The 26,713-nt window shown below is 50.7% G+C and overlaps 10 protein-coding genes across 10 annotated transcripts; 4 read left to right on the top strand and 6 right to left on the bottom strand.

The window, feature by feature from the left end:
* Nucleotides 1–1,356: 1,356 nt before the first annotated feature.
* On the top strand, nucleotides 1,357–3,857 carry N7496_008103 (uncharacterized protein; the record flags this gene model as incomplete). The annotated part of the gene is made up of 2 exons (XM_056701022.1): nucleotides 1,357–1,474; nucleotides 1,549–3,857. 2 exons carry the CDS (start codon nucleotides 1,357–1,359, stop codon nucleotides 3,855–3,857), a joined length of 2,427 nt encoding a protein of 808 aa, XP_056553085.1.
* Nucleotides 3,858–4,098: 241 nt separating this feature from the next.
* N7496_008102 (SANT/Myb-like DNA-binding domain-containing protein) lies at nucleotides 4,099–5,948 on the bottom strand (the record flags this gene model as incomplete). Its single annotated transcript, XM_056701021.1, has 3 exons — nucleotides 4,099–5,620; nucleotides 5,679–5,796; nucleotides 5,852–5,948. 3 exons carry the CDS (start codon nucleotides 5,946–5,948, stop codon nucleotides 4,099–4,101), a joined length of 1,737 nt encoding a protein of 578 aa, XP_056553084.1.
* Nucleotides 5,949–6,229: 281 nt separating this feature from the next.
* Nucleotides 6,230–7,135, top strand: N7496_008101 (p24 family protein; the record flags this gene model as incomplete). Its single annotated transcript, XM_056701020.1, has 3 exons — nucleotides 6,230–6,389; nucleotides 6,484–6,866; nucleotides 6,986–7,135. The coding sequence occupies 3 exons, from the start codon at nucleotides 6,230–6,232 to the stop codon at nucleotides 7,133–7,135; spliced, it is 693 nt and encodes a 230-aa protein (XP_056553083.1).
* Nucleotides 7,136–7,894: 759 nt separating this feature from the next.
* Nucleotides 7,895–10,741, bottom strand: N7496_008100 (ATP-binding response regulator; the record flags this gene model as incomplete). Its single annotated transcript, XM_056701019.1, has 1 exon — nucleotides 7,895–10,741. One exon carries the CDS (start codon nucleotides 10,739–10,741, stop codon nucleotides 7,895–7,897), a length of 2,847 nt encoding a protein of 948 aa, XP_056553082.1.
* Nucleotides 10,742–12,403: 1,662 nt separating this feature from the next.
* Nucleotides 12,404–14,265, bottom strand: N7496_008099 (fungal specific transcription factor domain-containing protein; the record flags this gene model as incomplete). The annotated part of the gene is made up of 3 exons (XM_056701018.1): nucleotides 12,404–12,859; nucleotides 12,946–13,853; nucleotides 13,920–14,265. 3 exons carry the CDS (start codon nucleotides 14,263–14,265, stop codon nucleotides 12,404–12,406), a joined length of 1,710 nt encoding a protein of 569 aa, XP_056553081.1.
* A 971-nt stretch (nucleotides 14,266–15,236) lies between these two features.
* N7496_008098 (uncharacterized protein) lies at nucleotides 15,237–17,534 on the bottom strand (the record flags this gene model as incomplete). The annotated part of the gene is made up of 2 exons (XM_056701017.1): nucleotides 15,237–16,896; nucleotides 16,948–17,534. 2 exons carry the CDS (start codon nucleotides 17,532–17,534, stop codon nucleotides 15,237–15,239), a joined length of 2,247 nt encoding a protein of 748 aa, XP_056553080.1.
* A 1,287-nt stretch (nucleotides 17,535–18,821) lies between these two features.
* On the bottom strand, nucleotides 18,822–20,520 carry N7496_008097 (cytochrome P450; the record flags this gene model as incomplete). The annotated part of the gene is made up of 6 exons (XM_056701016.1): nucleotides 18,822–19,021; nucleotides 19,077–19,178; nucleotides 19,240–19,523; nucleotides 19,577–20,057; nucleotides 20,113–20,295; nucleotides 20,349–20,520. The coding sequence occupies 6 exons, from the start codon at nucleotides 20,518–20,520 to the stop codon at nucleotides 18,822–18,824; spliced, it is 1,422 nt and encodes a 473-aa protein (XP_056553079.1).
* Nucleotides 20,521–21,921: 1,401 nt separating this feature from the next.
* On the top strand, nucleotides 21,922–23,150 carry N7496_008096 (uncharacterized protein; the record flags this gene model as incomplete). Its single annotated transcript, XM_056701015.1, has 4 exons — nucleotides 21,922–22,111; nucleotides 22,169–22,239; nucleotides 22,300–22,673; nucleotides 22,724–23,150. 4 exons carry the CDS (start codon nucleotides 21,922–21,924, stop codon nucleotides 23,148–23,150), a joined length of 1,062 nt encoding a protein of 353 aa, XP_056553078.1.
* Nucleotides 23,151–23,815: 665 nt separating this feature from the next.
* N7496_008095 (UbiA family prenyltransferase) lies at nucleotides 23,816–24,775 on the bottom strand (the record flags this gene model as incomplete). Its single annotated transcript, XM_056701014.1, has 1 exon — nucleotides 23,816–24,775. One exon carries the CDS (start codon nucleotides 24,773–24,775, stop codon nucleotides 23,816–23,818), a length of 960 nt encoding a protein of 319 aa, XP_056553077.1.
* An 879-nt stretch (nucleotides 24,776–25,654) lies between these two features.
* On the top strand, nucleotides 25,655–26,068 carry N7496_008094 (EthD domain-containing protein; the record flags this gene model as incomplete). Its single annotated transcript, XM_056701013.1, has 1 exon — nucleotides 25,655–26,068. One exon carries the CDS (start codon nucleotides 25,655–25,657, stop codon nucleotides 26,066–26,068), a length of 414 nt encoding a protein of 137 aa, XP_056553076.1.
* Between the last annotated feature and the right edge of the window lie 645 nt (nucleotides 26,069–26,713).

The following is a 26,713-nucleotide window of genomic DNA, read 5'->3' as shown; positions in this document are numbered from 1 at the left end:
ACATTTAGTACTAAAAGTATTACCAAGAAGTACGGGGGAGAATACGCCATCGGGGACGTGCATTCACTATCGTGACTGGGAAAATCGGTACTCCGGAGTCTAGGTCGGTCGGGGAACCATTCCCGAGGGGGCGGTAAGTATGGTAATTCCGATGTCAAGGTAACCCCACTATCAACGTCCATACGGTAAATACAATACTCAGGGGACTCCAGTCTCCGTGATCGGCGGAGATCACGCCATTCGACCACGGGGCGATAACACGATAAGCCTGTTTTTTTTTTTAACTAGAGGGGTTAAGGATGGAGTAGTTAGTAGTAGAAGGGACTAAATATTATTCTACTAGAAGCTGTAGAAGCTAGAAACCAAAATAATTGAATTGAGTATGAACTCCTATCTCAACAACTACACCGCTTGAGAAAAGGCCAACGAGTCAACTTGCTCATCAGCGGGGTCAGCCGGAAGCCACCTTTTGGATCCCGGTCAATGGTCTCTTCTGCTCGTGCAGGATACAGCAGAATCGCGCCAATTGCAGGTCAGAGATACTCCATGGACTTGGAAAAAGTATCTCTCGATGGTGAGGTGTCAATTGGGTCTAGGAAGGTCAGGAAAATGTAAAACCAGAACTTTATCGGTGGTAAGACTGGGTAGCTAGTCTACTTGGGCGAGGATATATCTCTACCTACATAGACCTCATGGATAGCACTACAAGACCATTATCAACCTCGAGAATTCAGTTAGGCACCTAGGACCTAATAATTATCAATGGTTTCCATGATCTCCAATGCTGACCACCAGCTAAATGACAAGCTGTCCACATCCCAAATCGGCAGAAAGTCGGTCGCAGGGCGAACGAGACCGGATGAAAACCTTAATCCGTCCCAATTCAATGACTGTGATGTATTATTCACATGAATCAACAAGAAATTACCTGATGTGTCATAGAATCTAAGCAAGCATGGGCTGGATATTTCTACTCTGTAGGATTCTCCCAAAATCAAAGCAATTGTTTCATCCCGAGGGCTTTATTCATCTGCTGACAAGGAAAAGGCCAGTATGACACATCTGCCAACATGCACGATGCACGATGCATACTGCCATGCCCGCTGCCATGCTGGTACCAAGTCAAAGCTTCGATCCCGATGAGCTTGCGAAATTCATTCCGCATTCTGTAGCCCGTTGACAACTATTGTTCCTTCCTTGTCTTCCATACAATGGCCAATGTGTATGACAAGACCCGGCAGGGTCGTTCCTGCCTTAACGGGAAGACCCGGTCGCCTCCAGCTCAAACAAATATACAGTCCTAAATAAATTCAATCCTCAAGATACCACATATTCATCCACTACAACAGACATATCATGTTTCTCCACTGTCCCCCATGGCGAAAGCCGCGGCCTGCTTCCCCCTCGGACGTGGCTCGATCAAACCAAGCCACCCACGCCTGTGATCTAGAGGCCCAGTGGCACCGGACTCGAGGTACGAGACAATCGATCTTTCCCTTCGAAGCTCCATGTCATTGAACTGGAAAAAACCATTCTAACAAGCCACAGGCCCATATCCTGCACCAAACCATTCACCGTCTCCGCACTCGAAATACCACCCTGAGAGCATCTCGCGCATCATTCGCCGCCGATTCTCTCGCGAGTCCAGAGCATCCAGCGCTCACCATGAGCCAAGCAAGTTCATGTTTCCATTCCCTCGCAAGTCGTCAAGATCTGCTTTAAAACCGGCTACCGCGCTTGCCACATTGGGAGGCTATGGCAGCAGCTTGATGAGCGAAAGTCGATATGACAGTGACGCGCAGTTCATTTCCACTCCTAGACGGGAACTCATAGACTCTCCCGCACACCGTGCCCGCCGTCGGATGGAGCTGAGTGGCTTGATTGAACGGAGTCAGGAACAGCAGGACTCTGAACGTTGGGCCATCGGCATGGGTGACGATATTCCCGAGCCTCCCGAGTCGGTCTATGGGATGCGGTTTATACAAACCCCACCTAGTACCCTCAGAAGCCACCGCGGTCCGTACCAAAAAGTCAATCATGCTGTATCTTTGGAAGGTGACCAAAAGCACGGTATGATCTCGGCAAAGTCCATGTTTGATCTGAACTCGACCAGTCAACGAGGCAATGGCTCGGGCACCGGACCTTCTCATGCCCTCGACTACATTCGAGGTGGGAATGGTCAGAAACATTTAACAACCAGTCAAAGCATGGGCATGAGCAGTCACAAGCACGGAATGGCTTCTTCAAACCCACTGTCGAACCAGCCCCCGGACCTTGTCGTTGCCAAAAGACGACAGCGGACTGACTCGGGCGTGTTTTTGATGGACAATGAATCAGTTCATCTGGAAGATATGCGCATTTCTTATCGGCTCGCTTCCCAATCTGCATCTTCTGCGCCCATGTCTTGCAACCCATCGATCGCGGAATTGATTTGTAACAACAGATACGGGCCCTTTATGAACGCTTCACAGGAGAATATGCCGATTGCACTGAGATCGACCACTTCAATCACCTCTGGAAACAGTCCACAAGTTCCGGCCTATCACCACCAACAAGCATCGTCATATTACTCTCGCCAGCCAAGTTGTTTGTCAGCCAATGCATCGCCTAGCTCCCATTCGCTCGCACCTGATGCAGAGCAACAGGCTGGTATGGTCCCTGGTAGCAGGTACAATGTGTCAGCCGAGGATCTGAACCCACAAAATGGTTCACCTCTTGCGAGTGGCGCTATTGGTAGCAAGTTCCGTGAGCACTGCGACAACGAGGCTCCACCGGATTCCCACGGACATATTGCGTCGAAAGAGGTGCATGGAACAAGTGCACCTCGCAAAGTCAGCGTGGGTTGGATGTCTGGCGGCCGGCGAGTCGGCTATGGATATAATCCAGTGCCAGACGACGAAGCGGCACGGTATCAGCAGCACGAAGATGGCAATCCCAGACTGCAACAAGCACGAGAGCAGAAAGCAGGAGCGGCAATGAGCATTCCAAATCTTCAAGGAGGATATGTCTGTCAAGATCAAATGAGAAGAACCGATCTGATGCCTGCAACTGCCCCAAACACCCCGGAATCACAGTGTAAATCAGCCACCTACCATGCAAACCGCTCTGAGCCTGCCCCAGCAACTATTCCCAAATTACGGAGTTCCGATAAAGTCAGCAATGAGTTTCCGGAGCCCTCTTACCTTCGAGCCATCCTAGCAGGTCGGTATAGCCGTGAACACGATGGCGGATCCGTGATATCGGGGAAGCGAAGCACAAGAAGTCTTCATGCAGTTGAGATTCCTTCAATGGCTCAATCCGAACATTGTCACGTCCCACAGACCTCCGGCCAACACTCAGATACTGCTGTGCACCGCTCGCCTCGCCTCAGCCAATCGTTGAATTCAAATCCACAGAGCTCAAAGAACAAAAGAGGCCGGAGAGCTGCGATACAGAACTCAATTCGTCAGGGAAAAGAGCGACATGTTTCCATGTCGGACCACAATGCAGTGGACATTGACCCAGATTATCTCGGCATAGAGCACGACTTCAACGCCGAGGACGTAGCTCGTTTCTTACGTCCAAGCAATGCTCGAGGTGCAAATTGGGTCCGCAGGCTGTCCAAGTATAGGGTCAGCAAGCGTTACTCAAATCCACACCAACAAGAGGTATCGCAGATATCGCAGGGTCTATACCAGGGCTATAGCTCCAATAGCCTGGAGCGAGAAAATTCAACTAAGAGTATCGGTACTAATGTGGAGGAACTGGCGAGCATGTACCAGGAATGTCTTGACATGCCCGGATCCTTTGAGGGGAGTCGATGGGCTAGTCGGACTAGTCGAATGCTGTGGGACCTTGTTACGACAGATGATCGGTGATGGGCGTTCGTTTGGGAGGAACTGGGTATACGGAGTGTGAGTCTGCAGGCTCTATTCATACTGAGAAGGACTACGCAATGGGTTATATGTTATTGTTAACCGATAGGGGAGCAATCAAACTGTTAATTAAAAATACAACTCCCCAAAATGTCATTAATCGTACAGAGGTATCCCGAGTCCAGCGCCGAGTTATGATACAGAAGCATAAATTGCGAGAAAATTGCAAAGACAAGCAACCACTTTAGCGCCGCTGACGTTTCGAGCTCTTGTCACTAACACTGCTCAAAACACTAGCGGACCGCTTGTGATTCCCATCTTCCTTGACGGGCGTCTCCGTAGCGGTAGTATCAGCTGCAGCTTCACCAGCCTTTGCTTGGCCAGTCTCGCCCTCAGCGGGGGCCTCAGTCGCGTTTGCAGCAGTAGACCCTAAAACACCATTCGCACCATCATCCGCCTCAGTCTTCACCTCCGGATGCTCAGGATCCTTGCCCGTCTCGGGAGCATTCTTACGCTCACGCTCAGCCTTGGCAGCTTCCAAGACACGGATTTCACTCTCGACCTTTTCAGCGACCTTGCGCGCGTCCAGGAGTAAGTTAACGGATTGAATGAGTTTCTCAAAGTCCTTGCACACGCGCTCGGTAGGCATGAACAGGCGCACGGGGATTTCGAGCTCGGCCAGGGCGCTGGCCAGTTTTTGAGTTTGTACGTTCGACTTGGCCTGGGTGAGTTTCTGGGCGCGGTCGCTGCGGAATTGGACGCCTCCTGAGAGACGTTCGTGGTGTTGGACGCCGTAGCGGGCTTCCTCGGCTGGAGTGAGGGTGCGTACGGCGGGTTGGGCCTGTGGGGCAGCTGGGCCTTTCTTGGTATCCTTTGTAGCTGCGGTTGTGCTGGGTGTTTCGGCGCGGCCTAGGGCGGTGGCTTGTGTGGGAGTTTGGCCGACTGGACTGGGGATGGCGCCTTCGGGGCCGAGGATGGAGCGGCGCTTCTTGCTCTTGTCGGCTTGGAGGAGGGTTTGGAGGAGTTGGGAGAGACCTTGGCTGGACTGGTACATGGCGGTGTTGCCGACGCTGATGGGGACTTCGAGGCGGGAGTAGAGTTCGCGACGTTCGGTGATGAAGTTTTGCTCATTGCTTGTGATGCGCTTCAACTCTTCGAGTAGCATGGCTTCCTCGCGCACTTCGTCGGCGGTGCGGTTGAGCTGGAGAGCGGCGAGGTCCTTACGGTCTCGCTCACGGTCTGGGTCATACTTCAACATTTGTTCGTGCAGGGCGAATTCGGCTTCGGACATCTCGGAGGGCGGGTGCTCGATTGCCAGCATTGTGGCGGCGATGTAGTAGAACCGGGATTTCATCTGCTCCATCGTTCGGTATTGCTTGGCTGGCACGATCGCGTTGGCGTCGGGCTCCAAGTCCAGATGTCGTTGGTAGTCGTAGCGGTCTGCAATGATCACCCAGCGTAGATCATATTCGGTAACGAGATTCATCAAGTAGTCTGTCTCTTCCCGACTCCAGTCGTCGCTCTTCAGATGTCGGTTGTACTCTTCGTCCGTGTATTGACGGGGTACGCGGGCCTTGATGTTGTACTTGGCGAATGCATATTCCTGCTCCGTCGGCTTTGTCTCTTCTTTGCCTTCTTCCTTTGCCCCATCCAGTTCCATCTGATTTGGTTCGGGCGCGGGTGGTCGAGTCGACTCGTGTTCTCGTTGCCAGTGGTTCAAGACCAGGCCGTCGGACCTGGCCTTGTTCGCGAAGGGCGTCATGCACCTATAAAGAGTCAAAATTAGCTTCCATCACGTCTCCTCACAGTGGATACAGTGCATACCATTTGCGCACTCGCAGCTTGTTCATAAACTTGGGTCGCCCCTTGTATTTGTTCTCGTTGATCGCGATTGGTGGCGCACGTTCACCAAGAAGCGCGTACAGTTCGCGGGTGATTCCCTCTGCATACCAGATTAGACACGGCTCAAACGACAGATAAATCCATTCCACACGAACCTGGTCGCTTCTCGACAACTTTCTGCTTCTTCGCCGGTCTGGGCTGGCCCTCAGCGGGCAAGTCCAGCATGTCGCGAACATCCGAGGCGGCGGCCATGATGGCTCAAGCAGGCCTTCTGGTGCGAAAAGAGTCGATGTAAAATATAAGATCGCGTACCAAGGCAAGGCAAACAAATAAACCTTGCCTCCTCAGATGTATACGCTGGCCGATGATGAAATAGTCAAGAGATGAAAATCAAACGCGGCTTCTGGCCAAGGGAGGGTCCACGAAAGTAGCAGGCGGTGTGGGGCCGCGATGGTGCCAGATGGTCAACACTCCGCCTGTTGACAAGTTGACCGCAGCAGCGTTCCTTTCAATTGCTCAAATCCTATCCAGCCATGGCTTACCAGGCATCTTCGCCGTCATGGCTCGCTGCCGTTCTGGCTCTCTTCTCTATCTTCTCTCTTCTTGTCCCCGCCAACGCCCTGTACTTTTACGTTGATGGCCGCCAAACAAAGTGCTTCTTCGAGGATCTCCCCAAGGACACCCTGGTAGCAGGTATGCAAACCTTCCTATGAGGCTACGACCGGAGAGAAACGGAGAGATATTCACAAAGAGCGACCTTACTAACCCATAACCTCCTACAATATAGGCAAATTCTCCACCGAAGTAATCAACCCCAACACCAACACCTACGCGGTCGACCACAACCTCAAGGTCCAAATCACCGTCGACGAGACCTTCGACAATGACCACCGCGTCGTCAACAAGCGCGAGAACCACTCCGGCCGCTTCACCTTCTCCGCCGCAGACGCCGGCCAACACCGTATCTGCTTCATGGCCGAAACCGACGTTTCGACCTCGGGCTGGATGTCTAATGGTCAGAGCGCCGTCAGGGTCACGCTCGACATTGCCATTGGCGAGACGAGCAAGATCGAGACTGAGGATAAGGATAAGATGAAGGATATTGTGCAGCGTGTGCGCGATTTGAATGGTCGTTTGCATGATATTCGTCGTGAGCAGGTGTACCAGCGGGTAAGCTCCCCCTAGCCCCGGACCCGATCACCTATCACCTTTCCTGGGCGATAGGCAACGCTATGCTTCCATTTGCACTTTCTCAAACGCTTAATACTTATCATTCTTACTTTCTACAGGAGCGTGAGGCTGAGTTCCGCGATCAATCCGAGACCACCAACTCCCGCGTCGTTCGCTGGACCATGATCCAATTGGCCATCCTATCTGCGGCCTGTGCCTGGCAACTGTCCCATCTGCGGTCATTCTTCATCAAGCAGAAGTTGACCTAAACGGTGTGGATGTCGATTGGAATCTCCCACATTTGACACAAGTTCTTTTCTAAAGCCCCTTTCTATAAGCCTTGCATTCTTGCTTCGAGTCTCTTTGTACCACACACACACGCCCAGTTTATGCGGATATTGATCTTTGGGTTTCTTTTTCTTGAGTGTGGGGGTTGTTTTCTTTTCTGGGTTGGGATGGATGTGTAGCTGGATGATGGCCGTTTCTCTTGGACTACTGCTAGTTGGTCTAAAGGGGGCCATACCTATGTTCCAGCTACCAAGTGTTAGAAGCCTACATTTCGTGGAATAAAATGGAGGGTGGTGGAGTGCTGAGAGCTGCATGGTCAGAGCGATGTCGATTTTGATAATGGATGTAATGAACAGCTTTTCTTTCCATTGTTTCAAGTCCTTTTACTTTACTAAATCGAGTTGATGTAGAGTAGATCACGAATTGGAAGGAATCATGTGCAGAAATAATTTTCATTGATGATATGATATTGATTTTTGTTTGGGGGTCATGATTCATTATGTCCAAGGCAAAGGGGTAATAAAATGGGTAGGGGTGGAAATGTCCACAATATGGTATAAGGCATGGCCAAGAAGTGAAAATAGGTCGAGAAAAGACAAAAAAGGACACCAGGAGGTTCCTCTTATTACCTCGACGGGATTATACCAAGTTCCTTATCAAAGGAAGAGGTAGATCAAGCGACATAAGAAGAACGATGGTCGTTCTCTGGGCGAGGTTGAGTGACACTGCTAGAAAATCTTTCATGCAGTCGCCACGACTGTCTCCATAGGACCGCAGAATCCAAGGATCAAACGTTCCAAGTCAGATAGTTTATAAGGCTTCGTCATGTAACCCTTGATGCCTACTTTGGAGGCACGGTTCAACGCCTCGTCGGAGACATCCGCACTGACGGCCAGCACGGTAGGCGGACGATGCGCGCGAATCGGACTGGAAACAGCATCCATGTCGACATCGGAGTTGGTTGTGATGCTCATCCGGCGAGGGTCATCGTCGGCACTCGAGCATTGGCTTTGGTGGTCATCCACCATCTGAAGAATGCGAGAGGTTGCCTCATAGCCATCCATTTCGGGCATCCATAGGTCCATCAAGACAATGTCAATGGGCTTCATCTCTGGGGTAGATGGCTGTGTCGATGGGCCGGGTTCAACCGTTGGAGAGTTATCAGCAGAGGACGAAGCAGATAGGATGTCTTGCACGATTTGCACGGCTTCTTTGCCATCGGCCGCCTCGAGGACATCCCGGTACCCCAACTTGCGTAGCATGTGCACCAGCACACGGCGGTTGATCCGATTATCTTCAGCGACGAGGAACCGGAGAGGATATTTCTCGCCAAGCTTTTTATCATGAGTATGTCCCAGAGGCTGCTTGAACCGGGTCTGGGTTATTGTCCGCGGCGGAGTGGAGCTCTGAGATGTACTTTCATCACCAGTGCTTGGGGTGGGTTGCTGCATTTGTTGATTCTGAGCAACCGGGGGAGATGAAAAGGAGGTGGGCTCCCAGATGAAACTACTTCCACTTCCGTGTCGGGTGTGATCGGTGATAATTGGAGGTGTCATCTTTCTCTCGCTGGGGGTTCCGGGCCAGTTGTATGCTTCACGTTGGTTGACAGGTACTCGGATCTGGAACTCAGAACCATGATCGGGTCCCGTGGTCGAGGAGCGCACGCAAATCAAATCACCGCCCATCTTCCGTGAAAGGCCCTTGGCTACCAGCAGACCGAGACCGAGGCCGTCCTTGCTGCGGGTGGTAGATGCATCTTCGCGGGCGAAGGGCTTGAACAGGTTGGGCAAAAATGCCTCGGGAATGCCTGGGCCAGTATCCCGGACGAGGATCAGGACGTCACTGGTTCGAGAGTCGACGGTAGCACAGACAGTAATAGTGCCGTTATTCGTAAATTTGATAGCGTTCAAAAAGACGCAGGAGATCAACTTGGCCAGATCTCGGTCGTCTGCAAGAAGGGTGTCGGGCAATGCGGGGTCAACGGACCAGTCCACAATCTTGGTGAAGATCTCACCGTTCGAGGACCGGGACCGAATTTCAATCTTTTCGCCAAACGCAGTCGCCTGGCTGGTTGCCGAGTCCGGTCGGCCACCGACATGCAGAGACTCATTAATCACCAAACGGAGCAAGTCGCGAAGTTTCGTGAATCGGAGGGCTGGGCCTCGCATGTTCATGTTGATCCCCTCGAGGAGAAGATGAGGTGCTGATCGTCGAACTGCAATTGAAGGACGGGGATCCACCATGTTGGCCATTACTGCTTCAATTTGACGGGCTGGAGTAGCATGAACGATCTGATCACTCTCGTGGACGGCGTTTTTAACTTCCTCGCTGCGTGGAGAAAGCTCTTGTCGGGAGGATGCTGCCCGGAGTCTCTGCTTTCGGGCTGGACGAGTGTTCATATCCAGAGGAAGGCTGCGTCGTCGTTTATATGGGTTTACGGCGATGTTGCTTCCTTCAATAAAGACACTGGGACGGCTCTCGGTAGAATCGGTGGCAAAACCTGGGTCGAGAAGTCCGTTTTCCCGCTCCCGTTGGGGTGTTTTGGGAACCTGCATATTGAGATCATACGCATGAACGACGTTGTCGGCCGCCTCCACAGCGCGCCGTGCGCTGTCCTGAACCATCTCAATACCCTCTTTGAGGGCCTGAAAAATGCCGCCTGATTTGACCGGGGTCTTGCTTTCCATGGCCTCCCGCACGGTGGCATGCATAACGTCCAGCATGCCGACTACACCTTGCATTGGAGTTCGTAGCTCATGGGATAGACTTTTGGCGAAGGGTTTGAGAGGGTGAGCGGTGAAATGGGAGGAGTCTCGAATATGGTCGTGTCCGGGATCGAGACAAGTGGGAGAGTCGAGAGTCGGGAATTGGGTGGTCTCGTGATCTGGAAAGACTTCGTCCAGCAAGAGTCGCTGCACGATCAGACCCTCCAAGGAGTGTAGAATCATTTCGAGGAATGACCAAGATAAGTTTCGACTACGTACACCGTCCTTGGACCACATCAACCCGAGATGCGCCAGGCATTTGCCAGCGGAGAAGAGTGGAATCGCCAGGTACGCGTCGGCGGGGAAGGGAAGTTGGTCGTCACCGAATGAGACGAGGGATTTGAGGTTTTCCGGGATCAGACATGGTCGTTCATGGTCCATATGTAGCAGTGGGTTTCCGCCGGCGAAATATCGATTTCGTTGGAGTCCGACATTCTGGTACCCGTCATCGTAGTAAAAGACCGCTCCGAAGAGGGACGGCCGGCGTCCGCCCAGTTCAGGCATGGGCTCGCCTCCATGTACTCGGCGAGCGACAAAGCCATATTGAGCCTTGGTGATGGAGGTGATATCCTCCATGAGCCGTTTCCAGAACAGCTCGGTATCCAAGGCTCTTAACCCCTGTTTGAGAGCCACTAGCTGCTCAATGGCGGCGGTCTGGGCAACATCGTTCCAGCACCGGGCGGACGCGTCAAACTGTGTGTCTCCGTCGTCGTGTACCGTCGTGAATCCATCGGTGAGGCATTCCGACTTGCAGGAGGGGAAGGTCATGGCGGGACGAGGGTGGGCGGAGTTATGGACATCGGGCTTGGGGGACTCGGACATAGTCCATAAGGGATTGGTGGAATATGCGAAGGTCTCGCGATCTCTCTCTCTCTCTTTCTCTTTATCTGGGGAGGACGGCAACCATGATTTTCGGAGGACCGAAAAGGTGCATGGAAGGACGAGGGTTGTAAAGTCGAGAGGAAGGAGAGGGGAAGACCAGGAGGGGAGAGTTGGGGATGGGATTTTCGAGGGGGAAATGGCGGTTTGGGCGGGTTCAAGATTGGGCGGTCTAGACACGAGAGAGAACACTTGGTACTGAAACAGCGGGTCAGGCCAGGGTCAGGCCCAGATCTTAAGCATCACGCCTATTCTTCCTCTTTCCGGTTCATTTACATAAACTATAGTCACCCGTCTTTTTTAACTCTACTGTACATTTTCAAAAGACTAAACCCATTTTCCTTTTTCTCTTCGGCTCGTCCTCCATCTCGTTTACGACCAATCGAGTGCGGAGACTACACGATCGGCAGATCTAGACCGACCACTTGCATTCCGATTCTCCAGTCGACGGCCCATCCACAGCCTCCAATTGAAGCCCACCAAGTCCCCAGTACACCACCCTGAACCCTCTTCGCCCCATTCACCACTCCTCCCAGTCTCCAGCAGTTAAGTAACAAGTCTCGAGTACATGCAAGCACCATCGAGAGCCTTGCAGGGTGGCTTGGCCCCAAATTTGAGGGCGAACTTCCCTCCCCAAATCGACCCATGATCCGTCAACTTTTCCCACCTGTCATTATGTATGTACAATGTATGTACAATCGAACATATCCCATATAATTGGCCCTCGTGGAATTCTACTAAATCTCGGTTACAAAGTGCCGACTTCTTATGTAAATGGACGGTGCAGGGAAAATGCACTTTGGTGGAGCCTGGAGAGGGCCACACAGGAGTCCATGACTCCTCCATTGGGGGCAAATGGCATGTTTTCCGAGCAGACACCATCGAGATCGCTTCGAATGCGGGGCGGCTGAGAATAATTAATCGGCCTGGTCGACATTGTAATGCATCCGTCCCAAAGAGGTATACGAATTGACGCGAGGTTAATATGTGGAAATGGCTGGGTTTTGACTATCATTGTTGGCCCCTCGTATCGTGTGGAGGTTATTACCCCATGCCTAGGAGGGCGGTATAACGATCATTCGATCATCACTGGACAAGACAACTTGCTGTATTCACAAAGAGCAAGCAAACAAAAGCACTGACCCATTATATGATCGCTCAAATAATGACAGTCCCATTGTTACCAACCATGTGCCTCGAGCGGGAACGAATCTGTGGCCAAGCCAATCTAAATAAATAATTTCCCCACTTGGGTCCTCCGTGTACGATTCTATGATTCGCTGGATCCACGAGGGAGAAGCAATTTCCTTGCGCCAACACGGGATTTCAATGCGAGACAGATTTTTCGACTGTCCTGGTGAGCAAGGGAGAATTATTATTCAACTGCCGCGCTCGAAATGGAGTGTAGAGATCTTATTGGATGGGTTATCTCTTTTTACATAAGGAGGGGTGTACCGAAGTTCCCACAGATAGTTAGTACACATACAGAAGTAGAAAAGCTGAAATGGACAGAATAAATGATCAAGAAAGTATAGCAAGAGGAAAGACTCTAGGATAAACCAATATTTTAGACGTAACTTATTAACAACTCTAACCATATCCAACCTAATCATTCATAGCACTCAGTTCCGAATCCCAATCCCACCTCGGCGACCTCCCATCCTCCGATGCCATCGGTGACATAATCGACACCGGCCACTGAATCAAAATATCAGGATCCACCGAATTCCCATTCTTCTGCTGGCCCAGCTCGCCCAGCCCAGCAGCACCGCACTGAGACATCTCCACCCCCAACGTGATCCCCTCCGCTGCACACGGCGTAGGTGGCGTTAGATAACCCGGCCCGAATCCGATATCAGGCAGATCGAGAAGCCCGTCGGCTCCTCCCTTTTGCGCTATCTCGAAGACGGGGTTGTGTGGGTCCATCATGGCCCAGTAGTCGAGGACGGAGCGGAGGACGGCTGATTCGGTGTGTGTTAGTTCGTCGAGGAGGGGGTGGGAGCGGAGGAGGAGTGCGCTGTAGCGGGTGCATTGGAGGGCGAAGGATTTTAGCGCGTTGGCCTGTGGTATGTATGGTTAAAGAATGATCTAGATATGGGGGTTGCATTAAGAGGAAATGAAAGAGGGGAAGGGAAAGGCCGTCTTACCATCATTTGTGCGTTTGTCCATAGTTCGGAGATTTCACTCAGGTACTCGAGTGAGGTTTTGAGGTACTCTGCCGAGCTGTGGCTGATGACTACATCGTCGCTGTGTAGGTAAAGAGCGTGAATGGTACTCGCTACTAGAATGCAGTAGCTGTACACCGAGGGAACGGGCATGTATCCCGCTGCCTTGGCCTCGACAAGAACGGTGATCAAAGAACCAGCATGTACCAGACACGCTGAGCGGGTTTCTTCCAGCCAGGGAGAAGGCATATCGGATGAGGAAAGAGACTGAATCTTCAAACTCAGAAGATATGGATGGCTGAGAATGCAGTGGGAAAGGTGATATAATGTGTGAGAAAGCACCATATGTGCAATCCGCTCGCGATCGCGGTCCTGCATTTCATCCTGAGGACGAGCCTGGCCCGGCGCAGCAAGAACTGGGCTGTTGTTCACTGCTAGTTCCTTCAAATACTCCAAGTCACTGTGAATCCTTCGGTATTCCGAATCCGAATGCCAGGGCTTTTCTTGATCGTTCTCCGTGTTCATCACACACTTGATTGTCCGGCCGAGTACAGACACCAATGCAATGCTGATACCGAACATTCCTGGACGGAGCGACGTATCTCGGTTCTTCTCGTCTAATAGACTCTTCAATGTCATTTTCGACTCTCTTTTCCCCGAATTCCGATCCGTGGGTAACGTAAGGAGACAATCCGAGTCCTTGATGGCGGGCGGTCGTTGAAAGGAACAGCACACGAAGCGATCAAGAAGATATAATGACCAGAAGAGATTCCTCCGTTCAGCACGCTCCAAGCTGGAGAAATTTGCACTTGGTTCAAGCATCAATTGTAGATCTTGGCTGATTCGCACTGCCATACCAATCTTCACCCAGGCACCGCGCCGCCGGCCAGCTGTCAAATATTTAGTATTTGACATATGAACAGAACTAATATTGAGTTTGTCAAGTCAAGACTCACCGGTGGCATCGATCACAGCCAGTAAGGCAAGGGCTTGAATCACCGTCACATCGTCGGTATCATCTAGCCCATTCTGCGACATCACGATAAGTTCCCACGAGCATCGGGCGTAGCCATCGATCGTGCTCTGTTTCCTTTCCCTCCATTGCGAACAGGAGGAGTAGCGAGTGGCGGTTGCGATTAATGCGAGGCGAAGATGGAGGGGTACTTGATTTTTTGCTGCTTTTTGTTGGAAGAGTTCGGCGTTGAAGAAGCCGTAGGGCTTATTGTGGCAGTGTTGGAAGTAGATGTCGCATGCTTCTAGGAAGACTGTGTCGGGAGTAGGGGAATTACTGTTGGAATGCATTGTTAGATGGACTAACAATAAACAGGAGATGGTAATCTCGTCTTTTAGCTCGAGACCTCGAATAGTCTGGGTCTTACCTTGGTGATCTCTTACGAGTATCCATATGGTTGTTATTCGTTGATAGTGTCATTGCATCGGTGGAAATATTATAGAACCCAGAACCCGGCGCTTATCTGGCATTTTCAATGTTTTTCAATCTTTTTTCTGCAGGGTCGCTGGTGACCTCTGGAAAAGTTAGAAAAACCTGGAGGACCCGCTTCTCCAGGGATTGGAACTTTGAAAGGGCAAGTCAGTGAGATTATGTTACTCAATCCTTATATTCTGGTTTGTCGGAGTCCGGGGCAAGTGGGGGGTTGGACTCGGCCCGGTGTTGCACTGGCGAAGGGTTCTCCGCGTTTAACCGGTCTTTAGTGCTGGGGAAGGCCAAAAACATGGTTTGATTGACTGCGGCAAGCAGGGGATGCCTTCTCGAAGCACGTTAACTATCCCTGGCTGAACTATAAAGAATCTAAGGTAGTCACATGGACTTGCCTGTCGATCGAAAGGGAGCAAAGAGTGACGCAGTTGCTGGCTTTTCTACCAATGCATCAAGTATACAGGGGTATGGGGAAGGGATCATGTGATGGGGGATGGCAGTGGAGCCCTGTCGGGGCAAATCAACTCACTGAAGACAACAAAGGCTGAGCACATATTGTGTCATGTCAGATCAAAAGGTCTTGGTCTGCCTGGCGAATGATGGTCGTAAAGTCCAGGTTAATACGTCAGTTGAATTTTCAGATAAGCACACCGCATCATCCATTCACGTGAGACTGCGAGAATCCCATCCCATTGGGGTGTGGCAGCACTGCATCCGCTTGCCAACGCTCTTAATATGGTCTTAACATCGCAAATATGGGCAAAAAATCCATTCGAAGTTCTTCGTACACATATTATTCATAATTCATGCCCGGAAATTATTTACAACCCGGATATCAATTGGCCATCAAGGCGTCTATAGGCTCATAGGGGCAAGTAATGCACCATCGTTTTCCACCCGACTCTAACAGTTCCAACAAAAAGTCCAGAGAATTTGAACTGATCCCTAATGGTATCGCTTTTCTATCCGATGAACATGGAGCAATCCTGAGATCGAACGGTCGCACAACCCAATCATCTCTAGAAGGCTCTTTGCCGACAAGGTTCTGACCAGGCTGACCTTGCAACAAGGTGAACTGTTCTCGGAATTGTTGCAGGTGTTTGTCAACGAGCTCGGCATACCGAGGCAAGTAATCCAGATCATCGACGCCGCACGATCGTAACCCAGCGATGCACTGATCCAAGGTTCCCAACGAGATTTTGACGTCATGTGAGAGGCCCCCAAGACTGATGGCCTTTAAAAGGAGAATCGATGCTGAAATTATGCAGAGACGGGTTCGCAGAGGTGTGTATCTCAATCTTCCTCCTACCTGCATAATCGTGGCAAGGTTGAGGACTTCGCAGCAGGCGGAAACCGTCTTGTCGATGAGTGTTCTATCATCTGGGAGCATAGATGGCCTAGGATTATGCGTCTCGGGTATTTCGGATTGACCGTTGGTTTGAGGTTCTGCTCGTTCAACAACCGCTTGAATGACCAAGGCGCTGATGCATGCTTCGAGATGATGGTATTCAATGGAAAGCAAGTAGACTAGGTCAACGGGCATTCCTGTTTCATCGTGAAATGTAAGCATGTTTCCGGCGACTGACGATGATTGTAGATATTTGTACTTACCTGAACTCTGAGATTTGAACCGCTCGTTCCAATGAGCAAGAGAAGGAATCCAGTCAAGATGAAGTAAGTCGTAGTTCCCCGCGATTACCTGCTTCATAGCAGGCCTTGATGGTGAGAAACAGACAAATGCCGAGTTCATAAGTTTCGTCAAGTCCAGCCACAAGGTCATCCAACTATCCCACCATCGGCCCCTTGGTTCGTTGTCTTGTGGTTTAGAAGTCGAATTGAAGTTCAGATTTTCTGGGAGGAGACTTGAACAGCCTAGCCGACTAGCCATCTGGGCGACGTAAATATAAAGAAGTTTTCTTGTGCGGTGAAACCGAGTAGCCTGCCGAGTATCAAAGCCAAGGGATACAAGGGGCTCATCGGAGAAGATGCGGGCCTCGCTAGCGAGATTTAACGCAACGCCTAGCAGCCTCCAGGACTTTCGCGTCGACTGCGACATTGGCCCAAAGACATCCTCTTGCCACCGTATTGACGTGGCATCACGATTTCTCTGTTTTATCTTCCGGCGGTCACCTTCATGCATCGTCGTTTCTGCCCAGTCGAGATTATCACATGGAAGTTGGAATGATCGGGGATGCCAGTCTGATATTAACATCAGACTCTCGATTGCTCCCAAGACTCGAGATTTCGCAGCGAAGTAATTTTCCTCCCCGCGCAAAACGCGATGGGTGAGGACCTCGTAATGTTTCCATAAGTGATTATGAATAGAGTGACTTCGAGACAAGCCTCCGGGGCCCGGAAGAACGAAGAATCGAGAGGATATCACCAGGAGAGTGCAGCACAACATCGGATCTTCTTTGAGTAGCTGGCCATGGTTCTTGTGCGAGAGGAAGTCCTGGGATATTATGTACGAAAAAGGAGCCAAATACTGAGAGAACCTAAAGAAAAGTCAGATGAATAGCAAATCATAAGGCTTGAGGACGCCTTACAGATCCAGATAAGTTACTGCTTCTTGTGCGGTCAACCAACCGTCCCGAACGAAGTTGCAATTGTCCCACCACAAATCCAGAACTTCTTCACTGGGTCGAGAAAGTCCGGATACTATCGTCTGGCCGAATTCAGAGACATGCAAGCCGAAGCTCGTCGATAGGAATGGCTCGAATCCTGAAGCTGGGGGTTGAATAGTCGCTGGTTCCATGCGTGTATTTTGTGTTTGTCGTGTTGCACTAGTCCCATTTATGACATTGCTGCTAGAATCACTGTTGTCATTATTTTCAGACATTTCCTGTTCTAGGGCACTTGGTTGCATGGTTGTTGATTCTGGGGGCGGTATTTGTGTTGGCCGCGCTGTATTAGACCGTTCGCTAACACCAAGGCCGTTAGAAGCACGATTCTCATCATGTCGAGGTAGCTCGGGCTCCGGAGTAGTTGGCTGCATTGTTGCAGATTCTGTGTGGAGAATTTTTGTTGGCTGTGTGGCAACGGACACTCCGTTTACGGCATGGCCGATAGGATCAATGTTCGCATGGTGTTCAGAAGCTGGAATTTGGTTTATGAGCATCGGGCTTCGTGACATTTCCGATTTCATAGACCAAACAAGACTCCGATCGGAGTCGGTGTCGCTGGTCTCAGTGTCGCTAGAGTCCCTTCGGCTACTCCGACGAGAGAGCCTCGGGCTGGAGGGGAGAGAAGTAAACTGGGAAATTTCCGAGAGGAGAAAAGTTGCATCAAATGACGGCAAAGGCAGAGCATTCAAGGAGCATTTGCGGTGCTTTTTGCGACACTCTGTGCAAGGTGGTTGGTCGACAATCTCACACTGGGCCTTTCGGGCCTGGCAGCTCGTACAGGCTGAGGGTGTAGCTGTAGCCGTAGCGTCCGTGGTCCTTTGAGGGACACTTTTTCGTGTAGATGGAGTGTTCACAGCCTTGTTAGGCCGAGATGCCTTTGCAGACTTGTCATATGCTTTGGGCACACACGTTTGGCCACTCCGACGACATCTCGTGCAAGGAGGTCGTCCATCGATCATCACACATCGACAGTGTGCGATTTTACATGACATGCATCGCATAAGGTTTCTCGGGGGCGCGACCCGTTTTAGAGAGGGCTGATTCTTCCCAAACATGCATTCATGATTTCGCCGACGGCATTCTGTGCAAGGTGGCTGGTCGATAATCGTACACTTGACTTTTCCGGCTCGGCAGCTTACACAGGCTGCAGGTCTAATCGTGCCAGTAGTCTTTTGGGGCACATCTTCTGTCGTGGCCGTAGCATTGATAGACTCTTGGGGCACCGGTACTTCCGCGGCCTTTGGCTTCCAAGGCCCTTCGTGGAGCACACATTCCCGGCCAGCCGCCAGGCATCTCTTACAGGGTAGTCGTCCATCGACCAGCTCACATTTGGAGTGGAGGCGAACACAACTCCTGCATTTTATACCATTCCTCTGGCGCTTATGCATTTTCGATGTCCCGTGAAACACGCATTCGTGACCCTCTCGAATACACCGACGGCAAGGTAGTTTTTCAACAACCACGCACTTTGCCGATGAGGCCCGGCAAGCTATACAGGCACCGGCACCCCGTGTTGAGCGTACTCCATGTTGATCAAACCCTCCCAGCGATTCTTGTATCTGCGAAAGAGTTTGTGGCATATCGTTATCATTGGGTTGAGTGGAGATCCGGGAGAGCTTAGATGAATGGAGCTGGAGTCAACGGGTCAATCATGGGGGTTGCGGGCCCGACGGGCAAAGCGGTGGGACTTTCTTTGTTTACTCGAGCGGGTGCCTCGGTACCTACCCGACTGCCTAAAAAGGAACAAGCGCCTGAACAAGATATATTCGCTAATTAAAAACAACGGAATTCCAATTTCATGCCGAGACTACACTTCGTGGCTCAAACATTACTGCATAGCGACCAGGCTGCGCCGTCAGCTGGTCTCGCATATCGCGCTCCACGGCCTCACCAGTTTCGCCGGGCGCAAATCGGACACGATAGCGAGAGAGTAAGATCGTAGCTACTAGACGAATCTGGGTAAGAGCTAGATTCTTTCCAACACAAACACGGCGACCTAGAAATTGCAAGTTAGAGATTGAACCATAAATAGGTGTTGAAAAGAGACTTACCAACACCAAAAGGCGCAAAGGCGCTCTTGTCGCGGATCATTTCTGGTCGGCTATACCAGCGTTCGGGGACGAAGGATAGGGGATCTTCAAATGCGCTTTCCACTGAGCAGGTAGATTAATTAGCTTTGTTAGATTGCAAGCCGGTGATGTCTGGAAAACGTACTTCGGAAAATTGTATACTTCGGCGCGGCAACTTTAATACCACCAGGAATATATGTCCCGTCAATTGTCATGCCCCCTGGGGGAGTCGTGCGTGTACCCATAGTGAGCGCGGCGGGGATAAGTCGCATGCTCTCATTGATGAAACCGTTCAGACATGGCAGGTTTGCCAGTGTATTAATATCGGAAGGATCAACATCCTTGACTTCTTCGTATACGCGCTCAGCTTGCTCGGGATACAAAGCCATAAAGTACCACAACAGGATCAGACTCGGACCGGTTGTGTCGCTGTCAAAAGTGAGCATGAAGTTTTACAATTCAAAGTCTCAGCGTAGAAATACCTTCCACCTACAATCACCGAAACAGTATTCCCGCTGAGCAATTGCTTTTTTGTCACCCAATTCTGCTGATTCCTCCCTTCGTGGAACTCCTTGATGAAATGAGAAGCAATATCTGGCTGAGTAGCTTCAGTCTGAAGCCGTCGTTCCATGCACTGGTCACAGAATGAGATCATCCCCATCCAGTCTTTGACGCGCCAGAAGCGGGCCAAGAATGCAAAAGCCAGTCGAATTGCCCAGACAGTGTGATTAAGAGAACCGAGAATGGCCAGTGCAGAGCGTTGTTGTATGATAGCGCGGTGCCAAGTCTTAGTTTTCATCATGCCAAAGTTCTCATTAAATGCAAATTCCCCCATGGAGTCAAAGGCGAACCATTGCATGATATCATTCGGTACTACTGGCTCACCGTCTGCACTCGCACTTGCAATGATTGACTCCAGCGTTCCGATTTGTCGAAGGATGCGAGGGAGGTACTCTCGAATTGCTAAGTGATCAATTAGTTGCGAGTTAGAAACAACGGAAAGATACGATGAACTCACATTTTGTTGACAGTGCTCGATTCCATACTTTGCGTCGCTCAATGTGGTCTTCCTCTTTACGAGAGAAGATGGGCGAAACTCGCGGGTGTACAATATCATACCAATCGGAGCGGATGTTGGCATTGCCAGCTCCATCCATAGCCTCCCATGCTTTGGGGTGGAAGATGGTAATCTCACCAGGTCCTAGTTTCTGTGTGAGATTGACTTCCTAACTATGGCTTCAATCATGTACTGACCTGTTCGCACAAAGTTGCCATACTTCTTGTGCAGTCCATCCAGCAACAAGTGATTGCGCGAATCCCGACACTGGTACACACTCCACAGTTTACTAACGGCTGCAGCTCGAGGACCGGGGAAATGGCGAATACGGTGGAAGAAGAGACGATAAATAATAATGCTGGTAAACATGCCGAACAAATAGTATGAAAGGCATTGTAGCCACCATACAGCTATTGAAGCTGCGGCTTCGGGGTGTTTATGGATATGCAAGGAGATTCCCGTGGCTAGAGCAGCCGCATGACAGGCAACAACACTGGGCGCTCGAAGATGCCATTCTCCTCGAATAAAAACCCCTAGATGAGCAAGTACACCGAGTGCCGTTGCTGCAAGATTTTCTTGCCAAGTCATGGTGGGATAAGACTTGTTGCTGTGTAAACCGAAAAAAGAGAATAGTTGCAGTTGTAGAGAAGTGGAATGCGTGCGAATTAAGTGCGCAAAAGCTGCATGTAATGGTAGTGGCTCTCTCCATCCATTCAGCTTGTTCCAAGAACGAATTTGGAGGCCTTCCTTGGCTAAGTGCACAACAAGGCCATTGTGATTCAACTCGACGAGGAACTTGGCGCCGTTGGCGCATGTTCTTCTGGGGGCGGTATTGGTTTGTATGAATACTAGACAATACTCCAATATGTCAGTACACTCTCTGATACCGTCATCAGAACCCTATTGAGCCTGAAAGGGCACAGGCCAATCTGAGGATCATTAGTGTTAGACATGAACAGCCCCAGCCGAACGGCCCTAGGGCATGGCGTGGTTCCCCAAGGCCCCCACGAGGTCCAGAATTCTCGAATGCAACGAAGACAGGCATGGCGGTTTACCCGAAGCAGGCACAGCATGCGAAGTCTATCTGCCAGAATCTATTTTCAGTTGGTAGCTGAGGTTGCAGAGAACATCCTAGCACTGCCCGTTGGCGATATCAGAGTACATAATTTGCAGGACTAAACTCGAACGAGTCTAACTTGCGGACGAATAAGGGGCCGGAGGGGCTGAGGGGGCTGCTTATGGGGGCCAGCAAGTCTGCATATCGACTCTGCAGACTTTCCCTGAATAACATGGGTCATGAAGATCTGCCTTAGCCGGGTTATTAACTAGACTTGGCGACGGGAGCGAAGCACGGCCATGAACTTTCGCCCCATCGGGCGGGCTGTGATTTTAGTACCCTTTCCGAATTTGATTTCAGACGAATAGCACGACTCATCTCGAGTGACATCAGTTTCGTCGCTAGCTGAATAGTTACTCAAAGCTACTTCTGAACCGTTTCCGTTGGGGGCTAAAACAAGTGTAACGCGGGCTGGCTTGGCCCCCGGGCCAAAGTCTGGTATACTGCATACACTTCCTACCACCTGGTGATTGCAGCTGCATGATCCATGTGTGCACAGAGGGGGGTTATGACAGGTTCTCGGGGGCTACACTAGGGACAAGCTCGGAGAAATGTTTTGCAGCTGAATACTTTATTCAAGGGTCAGAACTTGTCTTGCTCGAGTTGAATTTGATCTGACAGAATCTGCATCATCGCCTCCATCGTTGCTCAACATGGCCGCCCTCGTGTCAAAGCAGATTACAGTGATTGTATGTTTTGCGGTGTTGGACCTGTTGGCAGTGATTGCCATGGGTCTTCGCTTCTATTCTATGACGGTGGTTCATCGTAAAATCAAAATACACGATGTTCTATGTATCGTATCGCTGGTGATGCTTATCGCATACAGCATCGATTTGCTCGTTGGTACGTGCTATAGTTGTTTCATCATTACTCCGTTATCAAAGCTGACAACTTTGACAGGCACGATTGCCGGTGGAATCGGACTCCACCGTCTTCAAGTCCCGATACCCACAATGGAGACTGGCCTGAAGGCAAGATAATCAGGCGTCTACAGATGAGCAACAGGAGAGTAGCTAATTTGAAATGCACAGGCATTCTTCTCATCACAGTTCTTCTGGGCTATCTCCATCGCCAGCTTCCGACTTGCTATTCTGGACTTTTACGTCCAAGCCTTCCCCACCCGGATCTTTCAGTACTTTGCTTACGGTGCGATGACCATCGTCTGCCTTTTCTTCGTCGGCAGTATTACGACAACGTTGGCGATGTGTCGCCCAATCGTTTCCAACTGGGACCTAAATATCCACGGAAAATGCGGCGACGAAGGAACAGCTGAGTTAGCCGCAGCTGCATTCAACATGGCCCTCGACATAGGAATCGTGGTCCTGCCAGTCCCAGTGATCTGGGGTCTGCATATGAGCAAGCAGAAGAAGGCTGCCGTGATGGCCACGTTTGCTTTGAGTCTGGGGTAAGACATCTCTGATCTTGCTTACTCCTGCATTCTCTGACGCTGTACAGCATTTCTGCCATCAATCTGGCTCGTATCATCCAAGTCCTCCGCTGCAGCCTATCCGACTTTACATACTGCACTGCGGACAGTGCAATCCTAACCGTAGCCGAGATGGCTGTCGGTATTATCGTCGCCTGCGTTCCAATGCTTGGCCCGGTGATTTTCCCAGAGCGCCGTCGCCGCTTCGACAAGCGTTATGTCTACCAGCCCAACAAGACTTCTTACGGCTCATCTCAAAAGCACAGTCGCCAGCATAGCGATAGCCAGGGTAGCACCGAGATGGCACTGGGACCAGGCTGGGACAAACGACAAAACATGCAGTATACCGAAATCCATAATAAAGTCCTGCCCCCAACACCGGTCAAAGTCAGACAAGGTGAGATCGCTGTGTGGCGCGAGTTTGAGGTGCAGTCAGACGCAGATAACCGGGTGTAAGCACGCATAGAATGGACGCAAATACAGTACCACAGTCTTTCTTTTTTCTCATGAATCACTATCAGTCATTGTTTCAAATCTTTTTCTTGAATTCTAAAATCCTTGGTATTTCATTGACCGAGTCTTTCAATATTCTGATTGGGATCCGCTGGCAGGAATAACATTCCAGGCGGGGTAAGGCAATGTGGGTGTGGGCCATTGCAGGATAACAAGTGCGAGACTATCTTTACTTAGAATCCTGCAGAATGCACTGTGCAGTTAAGGCGTCAATGTAACCCAAAATGAGGACGAATTACCAAGCTAGGGATTTGCCCTGTGGAACCACCCGCAGCTAAGGCAACCCAACAGCGCCGAGACGCTGGTGCATGCAAGCCTGTAGGGAGCGCCCCCAATGCCAGCCCGCGAAGTAAGCCCCATCTCTGAATCAGTACTAGCCCACGAAGCGGGAAGCAGGGTCTTGATCAACCTTTTACCAACCAATCATGAATAGTGGATACGCACACAGTAAATGTTTCTCCGAGTCGAAAGTGTTGCTCCCGCGATGATCTTCGTGAGACTGAACTTGGTTCTGACGAAGGATCGAAGGATGAAGGATTACATTGACTGCAAAGCTAAAGTAGAAAACTGATCTAATGGTAACCAATTGGCGAGTTCGCTCGAAGCATTCATACAGAGATCCTATATCGAGAGGTCATCGGCAGCGCGTACAGCGCTACAAGCCATGCGTTGTAGATCCGGAATGTAGTTCGATCTTCCTTTACCGTCCGCCTCGTCAGCGAGCGTAAACTAACCCATACTCCCAACCCTATTGGACCCAAGTATCCCACCAGGCCGGAAGACCAGTAGAGCGGACATAAGATACTCCAGACAGTTACCACAACGGCGATACTCCACCGAGCCATCTCATCGCCGATCACCAATGGCAGCGTGCGTCTACCCGCCGCAGCATCGCCGGGTTGATCGTACATGTCTTGGACATGAACGCTGGTGCCAACAACGACGGCGATGAGGAAGATCCACGGGATTGTCGATCGAGGCAGAGATGACTGCAAGGCCACTTCGAGCGTACCCGAGGCAAAGGATGTAAATCCAGCCGCATTGAGTAAATTCCGAACAAGCCAGTGGCCATCACCGCCCCCAAAGTCGTTATAGATAGTACCGAATATCGCTAAGAAAGCGCTCTGGACCACGCCACCCCCAACGAGAGCGCTCACAGCCAAGGCGATTGGAATGGACAACAGGCCCAAGGTATGTGCCTGTGTCGAAGTCAGGCGGCCAGCTGCAATAGGTCGCCATGGTTTGTTCAGCTTGTCCTCAGCTACGGAGCCTGGATGTCGCTGGTTGTTGACTGTGAAACCGAGCAGGTTGAACCAGGTATAAGCAAACATCAAGGGTAGACGAGAGAGGAATGTGTTCAACGGTAGGTGGCTTGAGTGGAAGAATGCAAATGCGATACTTGGGAAGACCATTGTCTTGAGATCATTGAAGCAAAAGAGCCAAAGAGTATAGGCATGGTATCCGATAGACCCAAGCAACCGTAACGATGCATCTATTTCTTGACGATGCAGGGCGAGTAGCTTGTGAAATGATTTGATAGCAGCACTTTTGATAGACTTGCCAGACATCTTGACAGATGGAAGTAGACTTGATGATTGACGGTCAATGGCTTCAAATTAGACCGAACCGTCCGTCTATATACGCCCCTAGCCAAGCATATTCGGACCCGTGAGACAGCTTCAGGCTACAGTCACGTCTTTCCAGATTGTCCATGAACGTACAATCCTCCGACAGGATGACATCGGCCGGGTAATCCATTCCGACTGCTGTCATGGGTGGATGATAGCAGTTGGGGGTCTTGGGGCCGGGGAGAGCGATGTTGATCTAACAGTTGACACCAGGACATTGTGGTAATATTTCGCTGTTCAAACGGGTATGGCAATGAGTATTGAAAGTATCAATGTCTTGGAAGAACTTGATGTCGAGATTTGACATTCCTTGTTAGACATCAGCGGCATTCAGCCCCCGAAATAGACCAGCCCCGGGGCCGTCGAGGTCAAGTGGAGATGAAGGTATGCATCCAAAAGGTACAGTCAGGAAATAAACTCCGTACAGTCAGGAGTGTCGAGACGAGAATGCCTTGGGGGCTGTGAAAGCTGCGAGGTAGTACCACTGCAAGGAACCAGGATACCCGGACATGTTAAGTTGACTCTGCAACTCGGCGCGGAAACATGACGGAACCCGATAGTCCCTTTGAGCTGTTTTTGGCCCCCGCATCCAACGCATCTCCCCTCGTTTGGCCCCCACGTTTGCTTGTTGCTTTGTGATCATCACAGACCGGCAGCACTTTGGAGTTGTGTACCTTCGTTGTGTACAACATCGAACTCACTCTCTATTTAACCAGCTCCAAAGCTCCCTTTTTCACCATACAACAAAAAACCAAATCATCAGTCTCAAAGTCTCTCAAAAACACCCATCTCCTCCAAGTCAGATCTTCCACCATCAACATGTCCGTCACAGTCTTCATCTACGCCTACCGCAAGCCCGGTCTCTCCCTCGAGGACTTCAAGACACACTACGAGGCCCACGTCGACCTGATCAAGCGTCTCACCGGCGACGACTTCCCCCTCTCCCACAAGCGCAGCTACGTCGCTCGCAACACCGTCGAGGTCGCTGCAGAAGGTGCCAGCGATCGCAATGCCCTGACCCCCGCCACGGTGATCGTCGGTCAACAGGCGGACTTTGACTTTGATGCCTACGCCGAGCTCACCTTTGCCGATCAGGCTGCGTTCCAGGCCTTCGGTGCCAAGGTCTATGCTCCCGAGGCCGCTGCGCAGATTGCTGCCGATGAGGAGAAGTTTTTGGACAAGTCGAAGCTGAGCATTGTGATGTTGGGAGATGTTATTGAGACTACCAAATAGAGGAGGATTGGAAATTTGATAGAATACCCGGGATATTGTTATTACAGCGTGAAACAGAGATCAATGAGGGAAATTCCAGATTGCGAAGATCATATAAAGCATAATTCAAAACAAGAATTAGTTATCTACTCCATGAATCGAACCCGCGACCTTCACGTTCCCTATATACTTCATCAAAATGCTCCATCGAGATCCCACGATGCCGAAGTCCATCCCCTCCGCCCCTCCGGGACCACACCCACCATACAGGTTCCCTTTACACCACCAGAATACCTTCGAGAATTATGTTTTAGATCTAGAATGGAAGATATAAGAGATATCTATCTATTGAATAAAAAAAATAAGAACAAAAGAAGAAATCGGCGAGCGAGGGGGATTAGCTCGCTCGCCCACTCTCCCCCTCAGGGTGTGCCCGGTCATCCGTGGAGTTATGCTCGACATCGGACACCAGTCAACCATATTTCCCCTCATTTTCCTTCACAGGCACACCCTTGGCCAACCAGGTGGCGCAAACCTGGCTGACCAACTAGGCCATGAAGGGGGAGATTATCTGGAATAACTGGAAGTTGGTGATAAACCTCAATTAATGCCTGGATTTCCTTTTTCGTATGCTGTATCATCAAAATACTTTTTGTATATTCCCAG

This window comes from Penicillium cataractarum, assembly GCF_028827025.1.
Source record: "Penicillium cataractarum strain IBT 29864 chromosome Unknown utg000007l, whole genome shotgun sequence".
Lineage (NCBI taxonomy): Eukaryota > Fungi > Ascomycota > Eurotiomycetes > Eurotiales > Aspergillaceae > Penicillium > Penicillium cataractarum.
Note: the sequence above shows the minus strand (reverse complement) of the source record. Positions and strands in the feature narration are given on the sequence as shown.